This window comes from Theropithecus gelada, chromosome 14 (genome assembly GCF_003255815.1).
Source record: "Theropithecus gelada isolate Dixy chromosome 14, Tgel_1.0, whole genome shotgun sequence".
NCBI classification, from domain to species: Eukaryota; Metazoa; Chordata; class Mammalia; order Primates; family Cercopithecidae; genus Theropithecus; species Theropithecus gelada.
Window position 1 is genome coordinate 103,070,042 of NC_037682.1, and position 13,685 is coordinate 103,083,726.

The following is a 13,685-nucleotide window of genomic DNA, read 5'->3' on the forward strand; positions in this document are numbered from 1 at the left end:
GCTTAGGCAAGCTGCTCGCCGGCTGCAGGGCCAGGAGGAGGAGACGCGGCTGCAGCAAAGCAGGAATCAGAGCCCACAGGTCTGGAACCGCCCCAGGAAGGTGAGGCTCTGAGGCTGACAAGGGAACCCGCATGTGATGAGCACATCCTCCCACGTGATCAGATGTGGCTCTTCGGGGTAATGTAATATTCAGGGGTAGGTGGGCTCAAGGAACCATGGATATGCCAGAAGGGGAGCGTGGAGAAAGAGAAAGAAGGCTCATCTTAACTTGACCATTATGTTCCCTGTGTTCTAGGTGGTTCAGCGTCTCTCTGATGAGTTTCAGGGGGTGGTGAGGGAGAGACGGAACTTCCTGGCTAGGGCCCTGGGTCGGCTGCAGTACCGACGGAAGTGGAGCCACCTCCAGCTCTTGCACACCCAGGTACTGATCCCTGGACTGGACTTAGCTGAGGAGATCTGTATTTCTGTCTTTGATAGGGGGCCTCAAAAAGAGACTCCCAAGGCAACCACATGGGACAGGTGAGGACCAAGCACGGAACTCAGTACTGACTATTTCATCCTAGATGATTGCCTCAGGAACCCCTGTGTGTTTGGAGAATTACCCTGGAGACATATTCTATGGAACAGTCACCACTTCTCTCAGGGACCAGGCCGCTGCCTGCCCCCTGTTGATCCCATTCCTGAAGCAGCTCACTGCAGCGCTAGTAGGAGCTCCAGGGCTGGAGGATCAGAGGCTAGAAACAGGTCAGGCTTGTCCCTGTTCCAGCGTTGCCTTCTGCTGCCAGTCCTGGCCATGTTTTGATAGGTCCTAATGCTACACTTAGAATTCCCAGCACCATAGGTGTGTATCCCCAGTAGGTTCTTTAGGAAGAACATTAGAGGAACCCAATGCATTAGTTATTGATTGCCCTGTAAGAAATGACCCCAAAATCTGATGGCTTAAAATGACATTTATTTTCTCACAGTGTCTTTGGGCCAAGAATCTGGGTGCAGCTTAGCTGGGTGCCTCTGGCCCAGGGTCTCCACAAGCTACAATCAAGGTGTGGGCCAGGATTGCAGTCATCTCAAGGCTTGACTGCTGGAAGATTCACTTCCAAGCTCACTCTTATGACTTTTGGCAGACCTCAAGTCCCTGCAGGCTGTTGGCTAGAGACAACAATTCCTGCTACAGGGACTTCGTGGGCAGCTCACAACATGGCAGCCTGCTTCTCTCAGAGCAAGCAGGCCAGGGAGTGAGAGAGGGCGAGCAAAGTGGAAGCCAACGTCTTTTTTTGAGACAGAGTCTGTCTCTGTCACCCAGGCTGGAGTGTAGTGGCGCAATCTCCACTCACTGCCACCTCCACCTCCTGGGTTCAAGTGATTCTCCTGCCTCAGCCTCCCAAGTAGCTGGGATTACAGGTGTGCACCACCATGCCCAGCTAATATTTTTGTATTTTTAATAGAGCAGGGTTTCGCCATGTTGGTCAGGCTGGTCTTGAACTCCTGACCTCAAGTGATCTACCCGCCTCAGCCTCCCAAAGTGCTGAGATTACAGGCATGAGCCACCGTGCCCAGCCCCACAGTCTTTTTGACTCTTAATCTCAGAAATAACAACCCGTCACTTTTGCCATGTTCTATTCATTTGGATGAACCACTAGATCCAACCCACGTGCAAGGGGAGGGAAGTACTCAAGGGCATGGATACACATTAGGGGGTCACTGGGGCCATCTTAGAGGCTTTGGCCACAACCCTAGGCCCTTGCCCAAATAACTATTTTATTCCCCTCTGTTCGGATATGATAAAGCTGATGTCATCTGGACTTCACCATTCTTCTCCATCCTGAAGAAAGCAGACATCTGGTTCCAAGCCCAGGGAAAAATCTGGTCCCAAGCCCACAAGGAAAAAGCTGAACTGCAAAAACAAGTATATCACAAACCAGGTAACTTCCTTTTCCCCTGTAGCTCCTGTTTGGGATTCTCACGGGAGGCACTGAAGGTATATGATGGGGTAACCCCCGGGATCTAGGAATGTTAGAATCCTGCCTTACCAAACATCTCTTGCTCTCTACCCCCACACTAAAGTTCCCCAAGTGATTTTCCCAAATAAGGAATAACAAACAGGAATCAAAGTACCCTTATGACTGTAACTGGGCAAATTTCCAAAAGGGGATTTCCAAAGGCCCCCTGCCTTCCCCACCAAGCACTGAATCTAAATCTTGGGACTTCACCTTCTATCAGCCAGCCACATGTTAGAAGGAGCTAATGTAAAGGTGTGAGGCAGGAAAGGGAAAAAACAAAAAGGGAGAAAAACAGAGGAAATGAATGAAGAGAAGACCTTGCTCCCCAAAGGGACCCCAAATCACTTTACCAATACCACTCCTTGAAATTGGAAGTCAAGAGAGAATGTGGCTTGCCTAACCTGAAGAGCCAGGTCTGCTTCAACTCACACACCTCCCAAGGGGAAGTAACAGAAAATGAATGTGTGCCTTTCAGTAGACCACAATGCAGGCTCCAGGTAAGCACAGCACCATGAACACCCCTGAATTTGAGCAGGGAAGCGCAAACTATGGCCCACAGGCCAACTCCAACCTGCTACCTGTTTTTGCATGGTCCACAAGCTAAGAAAGATTTTACATATTAAAGTGGTTAGAGAAAAAATGACAAAAGAAGAATAAAATCTTTATGGAGTACTTTATGCCACATACTATTCTAACTCTTTAGATGTATTAACTCATTTACTTTTTACAACAAGCCAGTAAAGTAGAAACTATCACTTATCTTTTTTTTTTTTTTTTTTTTTTTGAGACGGAGTCTCGCTCTATCCCCAGGCTGGAATGCAGTGGCCGGATCTCAGCTCACTGCAAGCTCCGCCTCCCGGGTTCACGCCATTCTCCTGCCTCAGCCTTCCGAGTAGCTGGGACTACAGGCGCCGCCACCTCGCCCGGCTAGTTTTTTGTATTTTTTAGTAGAGACAGGGTTTCACCATGTTAGCCAGGATGGTCTTGATCTCCTGACCTCGTGATCTGCCCGTCTCGGCCTCCCAAAGTGCTGGGATTACAGGCTTGAGCCACCGCGCCTGGCCAGAACTATTACTTATCTTATAGATGAGGGAACTGAAGCTCCTGGATAGGTCAAGAAAGTATTCAAAGATCATATTGCTAGTGAATAGTTCAGCTGGAATCCAATCCCAAAGACTCTTTCCCCAGACCCTGTGCTCTTCACTTGCTTCCTCAAATGAAAACTTGTTCAACACTATAAAGGCAGTGCCAAAAGAAGATGCAGGTAACACATTTTGGTGAGTTCTCGGGAGGGCAGAGCACTTGCTTTTCTGGACCAGAGAAGCAAGAGAAGGCTTTGTAGGAGAATGAGGCCACACTTCTACCATGAGAATAGGGAACACTAACTTTGAACCCTAATTTTGGGTCTTGGCTAACAACCCTAATTTTGGGCCCTGGCTAAAATACTTGCTATCTGGCCCTTTCCAGAAAAAAGTTTACTGACTCCAGAACTTGACCAATCTCATTATTAATTCCTCCTTTCTTTGGGTGAAACTAGGAAGGGAATGGCAGAGAGATGGACTGTCCTTTAAGGGTTCCCAGCCCCACTTCAACCTTCTTTGTCTTGCCATTATACAGGCCTTATAATTTTGAGAGTAATTGTATATACATTATGTTGTTTATATATTCCAGTTCTAGAAGATAGTAGAAGACTATTAATTACTTTTTAATAGATGAGAACTGATGCTCAAAGAAGTTTAGTGACTTTCTTGGGGTCTTATAGAACCTGGACTAGAACACAGGTCTTCTGACTGCTACTTCAGCAGTCTTCCCTAAACTTTGCTACCAATCTATTCTTTACTGCTCTCTGAAGAACAATAAAAAGACAATAGAAATTTTAAATACTCAAGGCCCATTACAGACAATACTGTAGGGAAGTAAGAATCTTAAATATAGTTAACATTTGCTGAATGTTTACTATGTACTAGACACTGTTCTGAGTACGTTACATTTAATGCTCCAAGCAACTCAAGGAAATAGAAGAAGAAAATCTGTCGCCATCTTCTGTGGACCCTCATTCTGTCCTTGCCCCTCAGTTCCTATTGACTGAAACTCAATCTTTTTTTCCATAAAGATGGACAGAAGAGCCTGTAGCATGACGCATATATAGCACAGGAGGATGGATGGACGGGTGGATGGATGATAGATGGTTGCAATAAACCTTTTCCTAAATTGAGTTGTGTTGTTAACATATCGTTATTGTACAGAAAAGTTAGTGAAATTATTACTGGTTTCTCCTGATCTCTGTAGACCCAAAGAGCTCTTTGCAGGATCTTCCAAAACCTCAGACAGTGCAGAAGGAAGAGTTGATAACTGTGCAACCCATTGACCTTTCTGCCAGGGAGTTTGTGGTTTACCAGTATGGCCTCTCCATTCTGCACCTCCTTATCCCCCAGCTTCATGTAAGTCTTGTTTCTGGCCTCTCTATGGAACAGTTACTCATGGAGCCTAGAAGGTCAGGGTAGCCAGGAAGAAGTCTTTGAGATGGCAGATATTCCCTAGGATTAAGCACCTGGAACAGCAAACTTTCTAGTATCTCCTTTAAGGATTGATGGGAGTTATTTTACCAAACTAAAGTCTAATCTCTCGAATGATATTAACCACAGGTAGAATGAATTAGTCACTTTCTACATGCCAGAAAGTATTCTAATAATTTCCATTAATTAACTCACGTAATCCTCAAAAAAACCCTATGACACAGACACTATTATTTTTCCTATTTTAAAATTGAGCAGAGGAGATGGGGTGGTTAAATAAACTTACCCAAGATCACACAGCCAAAAAGGCAGAGCCAAGGTTAAAATCCAGGCATTATGGCTCAAGAGCCCTCTAGTCTAGTCAACCTCTATTTAGAAAAGTAGTAAATTGAGTGTCATATTTAGCATAAATATTAAATATGCAGTTAAATACTCTTTCCATTTTCCTGTATACTAAGCCTACTTACCCTGTTGCAATTTAAATTAATGCCCCAATGCATTTACTTCTCATCAATTTGGCTGATGTTACATAGCTGAGATGCATGAGAATTTTTTAGCAAAAGGATAGCTTTGGTTTTGTTTTTATTCTTTTCAGGCTCCAGAAATCACCCTGAAGGTTGCTTCTCATCTTCCTGCCATGGAAGCCCAAGGCAGCGCCTTCCAAGGTGCCTTCTTCTACCAGGTGCCGCAAATTCATTCCCAAATGTGGGTTATAAAATTCTAGGGTCCAGTACAGATAAATGAAAGCAAAAAGAACAAATTTTATAATTTTTTTTCTAAAATCCTGATATATTTTATTCCCTCCTGGAAATAAGTAATTTAGCTAAGGCATAATAAATGTCACAGTGTAAGAGCTTTTTCTAATCAGTAAAATGAATATGTTCTGGCTTGTGCCCAGAGAAGCATCATAGCTTGGTACCCATTAATAGATCTCTGTCATTATCAAAGCCAGAGGTTCCAGGCTGGTATTTCCTGTAAGAGTCATGGTTCTAGCTTCAGGAATTCCTGCACAATCAGCATCTTTCTACAGAAAAGGATCTAAATTGTTCCTGTCCTGGCAGTTCTTCAGATATGTAGATTGGAAGTGCCTTGCTGGTATCTGCCTTAAACACTGATGACTGTCTATTGCCAAACAATTCTGAGAGGCAAAACTGCTCATCAATACTGGAGGATTAGAAAAAGGTTTATACTTGACTAGTAGGTTGTTGGGGGATTTAATAAAACTAGAAAATACTCACATATGGCACTCTCTACACATTATTTCACTTGATCCTCAAACAACTCGATGAAATAGATGAGAATTTAATCCCGTTTTACAGATGAGTAAACAAACTCAGGTTGGGGTGCAAGTGCCGTGTGCCAGCAACTCAGCCGGGTGCCTTGCAGGCATGGTCTCATTTATAACTCACAACACTATGGGGTACTTTTGTTATCTTTGTTTTAGAAATCAGGACATTGAGGCCCAGAGAGGCCAAGTAACTTCCTCAGGATCACAGAGTTAGCAAGAGTTAAGACTCAAGCCCAGGTGTGTTTGACACCAAAAACTCATTCTTATAACCGTGAGTCTATGCGGCTGCCACTCACAGCTGAGTCAAAGGACAAATCTCAGATTGTCTGATTCCAAACTACCTAAAAGTTTTTTCATGCCAACCAACTGTCCCTTAAGAGAATGAACAGGAAAGTTATTTCAAATCAATAGGCAAGAGAGGTGATTTGAAAACTTGATTACAATAAAGGCATGGAAGATGAAGAAAGCCTTGAGAGCCCTCTAAAGCAGTGATTCTCAAACTGTGGTCCTTAGACCTCCTGTACCAACCACGTGGGGAACCTGGGAAAAACGGAAGTACGTAGACCCCACAGAACCAGGAATTTGTGGATGGGTCTCCAGAACAAAATCACCCTCTTGTGATTCTTATTACACACAAGTTTGAGAATCACTGCTTAAGGAAACAGTGATTGGGGGATATTGATAAAAACAGATACACAAGCAACTCTGAATTTCTAAGTTTGTTTTCTATAAGATGGAGACCGTAGGGAAAATTGGGAGACAATGGAGCAAATGACTTATTCAGAGAATTGAACTCAAACAATTTTTCCCTGGTCATCTGAATCTTCCCCTTAGTAAATTTCCATTAGGGCCAGAGAGTCTTGTTTTAGACCATGTGCCATAAACCTTGAGAAAGAAAGAGGCAGTGGGAATGTTCCCAGGGGCGGACATCTCAGTGTTGAGGTGTTTTCTCCTCTCAGAGTGCTGAAAACACACTGTTCATTGGGAGAGAGTGTCTGGCCTCTGTGGGAAGCCTTGTTCTGCTGCTGATCTGCTGCCTGGCCCACATCATTGCTGGGGAACCCCACCAGGACTCCGACCCTGCCTTTCTGGGGTCATTTTACAAGGTATTTATGACATGTACAGGGCATTTTGCTTCTCTTTCTCTGTGACTCAGACCCCGTTCCCCAGGAGAATAAATGCTTTAGGCTTTGCAACATTTCAAATCTACTAGAGTCCCACTGTGGCCTTTGGTTCCTCCTGCCTGGCCAAGAAGAGGATTTTCCTAATCAGATTTCCCATGGCAGCATATGACAAAATGCACGTACCACTGATTCACGGAAGTGGTTTTCCTATGAGCACAGCATCTCAGCTTTCTGTGGCTGTTTAACAGTTCACACATAAACCGCACCAGAACTGCTAAAGACAATGATAACCCATGGTGAGGGCAAGTGAAGATGAGAACTCTCAAGCCCCATTTTTCTTTCAACTATTATTTTAAAGCTTTAATAGCAGTTGTCTAGAAGTCCTACTGATCTGTCTCCCTCGCCTTCTCTTCCCTTGACCAAGGGCCTGGAGGCCTATTTCAGGGAAGCATTCTCTATTACACTGAGAATGTCAGCGGTTTCCAGGGACAGAAAACTTGACCACAGCATAAGTGCTATCCTACTGGAAGAGCAGCCCATCTCGGACAGAGAAAGAGATCTTCTGTCTAAACTCATTGAAATGAAGCATGCATCTCCCTTGGAGCCTGAATCACTAGAAGAGGTAACTAACTTTATCACGTGTATCACATGGCCTTGACTAAAATGGACCTCTTCACAGAGTAAATGCCTCAGTGTATTCAGATATTTCTGACCTCAAGCCACGTATGACAATATTTTTTGTTTTGAGACAGGGTCTCGCTCTGCTGCCCAGGCTGGAGTGCAGTGATGCCACTACAGCTCACTGCAGCCTTGACCTGCTGAGCTTAAGCGATCCTCCCACTGCACCCTTCTGAACAGGTGCACGCCACCATCCCAGAAAATTTTCATATTTTTTTGTAGAGACAGGGTTTTGTCAGGTTGCCCAGGCTGGTCTTGAACTCTTGGGCTCAAGCAATCCACCTGCCTCAGTGTTCCCAAAGTGCTGGGATTACAGGCGTGAGCCATGGCATCTGACCTCATGACAATATTTTTAAAATCCTATTCTATAGGGCAGACAGTAGTTACATGACTGAGTCATAAGGAGTACAAATGTGAGCTAACTTCATGTCTCTCTAACATATTATCAATAATTAAGCAGAATCCCATCTGTAAAACTGTGACTCATACTAAGTTTAAATGCCCAAGTGACACCTTGTTTACCCAAACTTATGGTGTGCTGTTTTCTGTGCAAGCTTGATAATTATATTCTTAAGATCTTGTTAAAGCACTTTTGCCAGGCGCAGTGGCTCACACCTGTAATCCCTGCACTTTCAGAGGCTGAGGCAGAAAGATCGCTTGAGCCCAGGAGTTTGAGACCAGCCTGGGCAACACTGTGAGACCCCATCTCTACAAAAATAAAAATAAATTAGCTGGGCATGGTGGCACATACCTGTAGTCCCAGCTACTCAGGAGGGTGAGGCAGAAGGATCCCCTGAGCACAGAAGTTTGAAGCTGAGGCTGAAGTAAGCTATGATCGCACCACTGCACTCTAGAACAGAGTGAGATCCTATCTCAAAAAATACAATAAAACACTTTTTTGAAAATATCTCAGATTTTAACTATTAAAAATAAAAATCATAAAATTTAAGTATATGATAAGAAAAATATCATCCTGCACTAAAGGTCAATTCATTCTTATGAACAAGAGCATATCGTGCTTCAATATTTATATCAAACTACAATTTTCAAAGCCACTTTTATATATAGTGTCACTTGATCCACCCAGCAATCCTGCAGAGTAGGTAGTGTCTATACTTTTAGCCACATTATTGAAAAAGAAGATAAGGAATTTGCCCAAAGTTATAAAGTTATTTGTAGTGGTGGATCTGAGACTAGATTCTAGACTTCCTGATTCCTGCTAACTGTCCCATACACATATCTCCATCATTGAATCTCTATTAGTTACTAAGACAGATTTATTTTGTGTGTTTGATAATGATGTTGGTCATCCAGACCACAGAATTCTGTTGGACCCCAATTTCCACAAATCGCAGAGAACAGTCCATTTCCTGTGCTCATCCATCAGCAGCATTTGACATATCTGACCACATTCTCCTCCTTGACGTATTTTCTTCATTTGGCTCCCAAGACACTGGCCTCCTCTGGTTTTCCTCCTACTTCTCTGATTGTTCCTTCTCAGTCTTCTTTGCTGATCCCCCTTCTTTTCTCTGGCCTCTTAATGTTGGAGGGCCAGGACTTAGTCCTGTCCCCTTCTCCAGTTTATATTTTCTGTCCTTAGAGGTCTCTTTTAGTCTTCTGGCTTTAAATCTCAGCTATGTCAATGACCCTCAAATTTCTATCTTCAGCCCCAATTCTCTAACTCATACCTCCAACTGTTTATTGGCCATCTCCACTTGACTGTCTCAAACTCAACATGTCCAAAACCCAATTTTTAATTTCTTTCCAAACCTGCTCCACCAAAAACCTTCCCCCATCTTAACTGATGGAAACTCTATTCTTCAGGTTTTTCAGGCCAAAGCATCCTTGAAACTCACCTGTTACACACACCCACAACCAATCCATCAGAAAATCCTGTTGTTCTACCTTCAGAGCATATCCAGAATCCGACCACTGCTCATCAACTACAATACCACCCTTGTGCAAAGGCCACCATTGCCTCTTGCCCGGATTACTATAATCCTTACTAATGGCTTCCTCAAGTCCACCTTTGTTTCTCTTCAGCCTACTCTCAACACAGCAAAGTGATCCTCTTAAAATGGAAATTGGATCTGCTCAAAATCTGCTGTATCTCCCCAGTTCACTCAGAGCAAAAGTCAAATAATATTGACATGAGGCTTTATATCTCACTCTCTTACCTACTACCCTTCCCCTCATTCACTAAATTCCAACCACACACTTTCCTCCTCACTGTTCAAGCACACTGGGGACACTGCTCCCAAGGGTTCCCTGTGCCTGGAATAGTCTTTTCCCTAGGGCAGTGTTTCTCAACCAGGAGGAATTTTGGTCCCCCATGGGATATTTGGCAATACCTGGAGATGTTTTTGATTGTCGTGACTCAGGGGAGGGGGTTGCCACTGACAACTAGTGAGTAGAGGTCAGGGATGCTGCTAAACAGCCTACAATGCATGGGACAGCTCCCAGAGCAAAGAGTTACTCATCCCAAAATAGTGCCAATCCTGGTCTACCCCTGACTCCCTTACCTCCTTCTCATCTTTGTTCAAATATCACCTTCTCAATAAGGCCTATCCTGACTATCCAATCTTAATTTGCAACTCTTTCCCCCCTACTCAGCAGCTTTCCCTGAATTTTTCCTATATCCTTTCCTAACACACTACATAATTTACTTGCACTTGTTATTACTTTCCCTCCTCAGCTAGAATGTAAGCTCCATGAGGGCAGAGATGTTTGTTTCATTTCCTGATGTAGGCCATGTGCCAGGCTCATAGTAGGCTTGAGATGTATTTACTGTGTTAATGAACAAGTAGATGTATATGGGCCCTGATGCAATATACTGAAACCACAATCTACCTGAGCTAACTATAAGACAGATAATAGCAAACATCTATTACATGCTTGCCATGTGCCACATGCCATGTTATGATTGAGAGTTTTACATACATGATCTCATTTAATCTTCTCATGCTCTTACAAGGTGGAAGCCACTCTTATTTCTAACTTATAGATGAGGAAACCAAGGCCTAGAAGTGTAAAAACAAAAACAAAAACAAAACCACCAAACTTGCCTAAGACATAGCAATAGTTGTGGAGCTGGAATGTTTGTCCTCTGGCAACCACCATCTATGAAGAAATATTGCTTTAATTTAAAAGCAAAATTGTACATAGTACTCTCAGGTCCACATTCTGGCTAACAAGATCCAAGGGCACTTAAAATAAATGGAAACCAGAGTATTAACACTGTCTTCCACATTCTCTACAGTATATTCAGAAAAACAAAGATCTTCTGCTCTTCACCAATATGGAACATTTCCTAAAAAGCATCCTCGCCGCAGAACAACAAATCCTAAGAAAACCAAGAAATCAATTTGGGAGTGAAGATAAGGTGAGATACCCTTATGATCAATAGCATTAAGATAACAATTAGCTATATGCCAACTATTATTTATTATTGTGTTTGGGCCATATTTATAATTGAACAGAATAAAAGGTTGGAAATTAGTGATGGTATGAACAAGTGACATCACTTCCCTTAAGAGCTTCCCCAATACGAACAGAGGGTGGATCTTATATTTCAGAAAGGATCCAAGAGAGCATAGAGCATTGGTCATCAGGGAAATTTAAAACTGCATTGAGATACTGCACACCAGAAAAATGAAAATAGTAAAAAAGAAGATGTAGTTTAAAGCATAGTTTATCTCTTTCCCTTCAGGCAGGTAACATATTAATCCTAGAGAGAAGGAACTGAGGATCAGACTTGCCCCCATTCATCAAGCTGGAGGAGAACAAAAAGTAGCTAGAACATGGGTCCACTGGCTTCTCATTCAGGGTTTCTTCCACTATACCACAATGATACCAACTGCTGTTTTACAAAAGCTTATTTTTAATCCTAAGAACTTAAAATGTGGCATCTTTAAAAATCAAATGTTTTGGTTCCAAATCATCACTAATATTTTGTAAGGTCAATGGATAATATTAGCAAACAGAGAACCCCAAAGTCTTCATCTTCCTCATGCACAGTGGGGACCTATCATGTCAAGATCAAGATCAGAAACTAGCAACCTAGAGAAATAACCAGGCACTGACTCCTCCTGGACCCCAATCCACTTAATTTAAAGTTACTGCCAGTGTCTGGGATGAAAACTTTTAAACCTTTATTAAAATAACAGCTTTAAAAGGTGAACAGATAATAAATGTATAACTCAACAAATTGTCCAATGTGAATACTACCATATAACCAGCCCCAGATCAAGAAATAGAACATTACCGGTTCTCCAGAAGCAGCTTATGCCTCCTTCTAGTCACTTGTTCCAAGACAGAGAAACCACCATCCTGACTTCAAACACCATCAATAGTTTCTGCTTATTCATGAACTTCATATAAATGGAACCATAAGATATGAGTTACTTTATTGCTTATTTTGTTCCACTTTCTGAGATTCATCCACATTGTGGGAGGTAGTTGTAGTTTGTTCATTCTCTTTGCTGTAAACTATCCCATTGTGTGGATACATTACTACTTACTCATTCAACTGTTGATGCATATGTGGCTATTTTCCAGTTTGGGATTATTACAAACAGTCTTGCACACCTTCTGGTGATGATACATAACTATATTTATCCAGGTACATACTTAGGACTAGAAATCCTGGGTCTTAGGACACGGATATGTTCAGTGTTAGCAGATACTACCAACTAGAGTTCCAAACTATCTACTGCTGCCAACAGTGAAGGGTTCTGGTTGTTTTCCGTTTCTATCAGCACTTAGTATTTTACATCTTTTTTACTGTTTTCAGTTTTCTGGTGTGTGGTATCTCAATGTAGTTTTAAATTTCCCTGATGACCAATGAAACTGAGCATCTTTCATGTTGATATACCATTTAGATACTGTCTCTTGTAAAGTGCCTAATCCAGTCTTTTGCCCATTTTCCATTAGATTGTGCCTATTTTTTTTCTTTTTTGTTTCCTTCATATTTATTCATTTATAAAACATATATTGATATTGACTATGTGCCACATACTGGGTTTTTTTCCCACTGGAATCAAGTTTGTATTAACAATCAAAATCTGTACCCTTGTATTGCTTACTTCTCTTGGGAGAAGGGAGTGAGACAATGTACAAATAAACACATAGTGTGTCAGTTTAGAATAAGTCCCATAAAGATAAATGCAACAAGTTGAGGGAACAAAGAGTGATGGGGTGCAGGGCTGCCCTGTTGTATATAGTTATCAGCGAAGACCTCGTTGAGACTTGACAGCTTGCTGGAGAATGGGAGCCACTGGTATAGCTAGGGGAAGAACATTTCACATGAAGGCAATGGCTAAAATGAGGACTTGAGGTAGAAGATGAGGTCAGAGAAGGGCCTGGGACCAGGTAACTCAGGGTCTTGTGCTCGGAACTTGTTTTATCAGGACGAAAATGTAAATTAAACCTGTGTGTATGTTAGCAGAGAAATTGAACTTAGATTCTTAAAAGGATAACTCTGACTGCCTCTTTTTTTTTTTTTTTTTTTTTTTTTTAACAGAGTTTTGCTCTTGTTGCCCAGGCTGCAGTGCAGTGGCACGATCTCGGCTCACTGCAACCTCCACCTCCCGGGTTCAAGCAATTCTCCTGCCTGAGCCTCCTGAGTAGATGCGATTACAGGTGCCCACCACCATGACCAGCTAATTCTTTTGTATTTGTAGTAGAGATGGGGTTTCACCATGTTGGCCAGGCTGGTCATGAACCCCTGACCTCGGGTGATCCACCTGCCTCAGCCTCCAAGTGCAGGGATTACAGGCATGAGCCACCATGCCCAGCCAGCTGCCTCTTAAGCAATGAGTCCAGTATTACAAGTTTGGACCTAAAAAGATTAGAAAATATAAGTCCAGGCTAGGCATGGTGGCTCACACATGTAATCCCAGCACCTCAGCAGGCTGAGGTGCGCGTATCACTTGAAGCCAGGAGTTCGAGACCAGCCTGGCGAACATGGTGAAACCCCGTCTCCACTAAAAAAAAAAAATCAAAAAATTAGCCAGGTGTGGTGGCACATGCCTGCAATCCAGGCTCCTGGGGAGGCTGAGGCAGGAGAATCTCCTAAACTCGG

At 42.8% G+C, this 13,685-nt stretch overlaps 1 protein-coding gene and 1 long non-coding RNA gene across 3 annotated transcripts in view; one reads left to right on the forward strand and one right to left on the reverse strand.

The window, feature by feature from the left end:
* The first annotated feature begins 4,293 nt into the window (after nucleotides 1-4,293).
* LOC112606738 lies at nucleotides 4,294-10,947 on the forward strand. The gene is made up of 5 exons (XR_003115685.1): nucleotides 4,294-4,438; nucleotides 5,109-5,195; nucleotides 6,763-6,907; nucleotides 7,350-7,547; nucleotides 10,863-10,947. It is a non-coding gene; the product is annotated as an uncharacterized LOC112606738 (long non-coding RNA).
* Nucleotides 5,079-13,685, reverse strand: part of BTG4 (BTG anti-proliferation factor 4) — a 38,444-nt gene continuing 29,837 nt past the window's right edge. For both annotated transcript variants that reach the window (XM_025357570.1, XM_025357571.1), the window contains one exon: nucleotides 5,079-5,233. In XM_025357570.1, coding sequence (XP_025213355.1) covers nucleotides 5,224-5,233 — 10 coding nt within the window. In that variant the 3' untranslated portion in view covers nucleotides 5,079-5,223. The remainder of the gene's footprint in view (nucleotides 5,234-13,685) is intronic.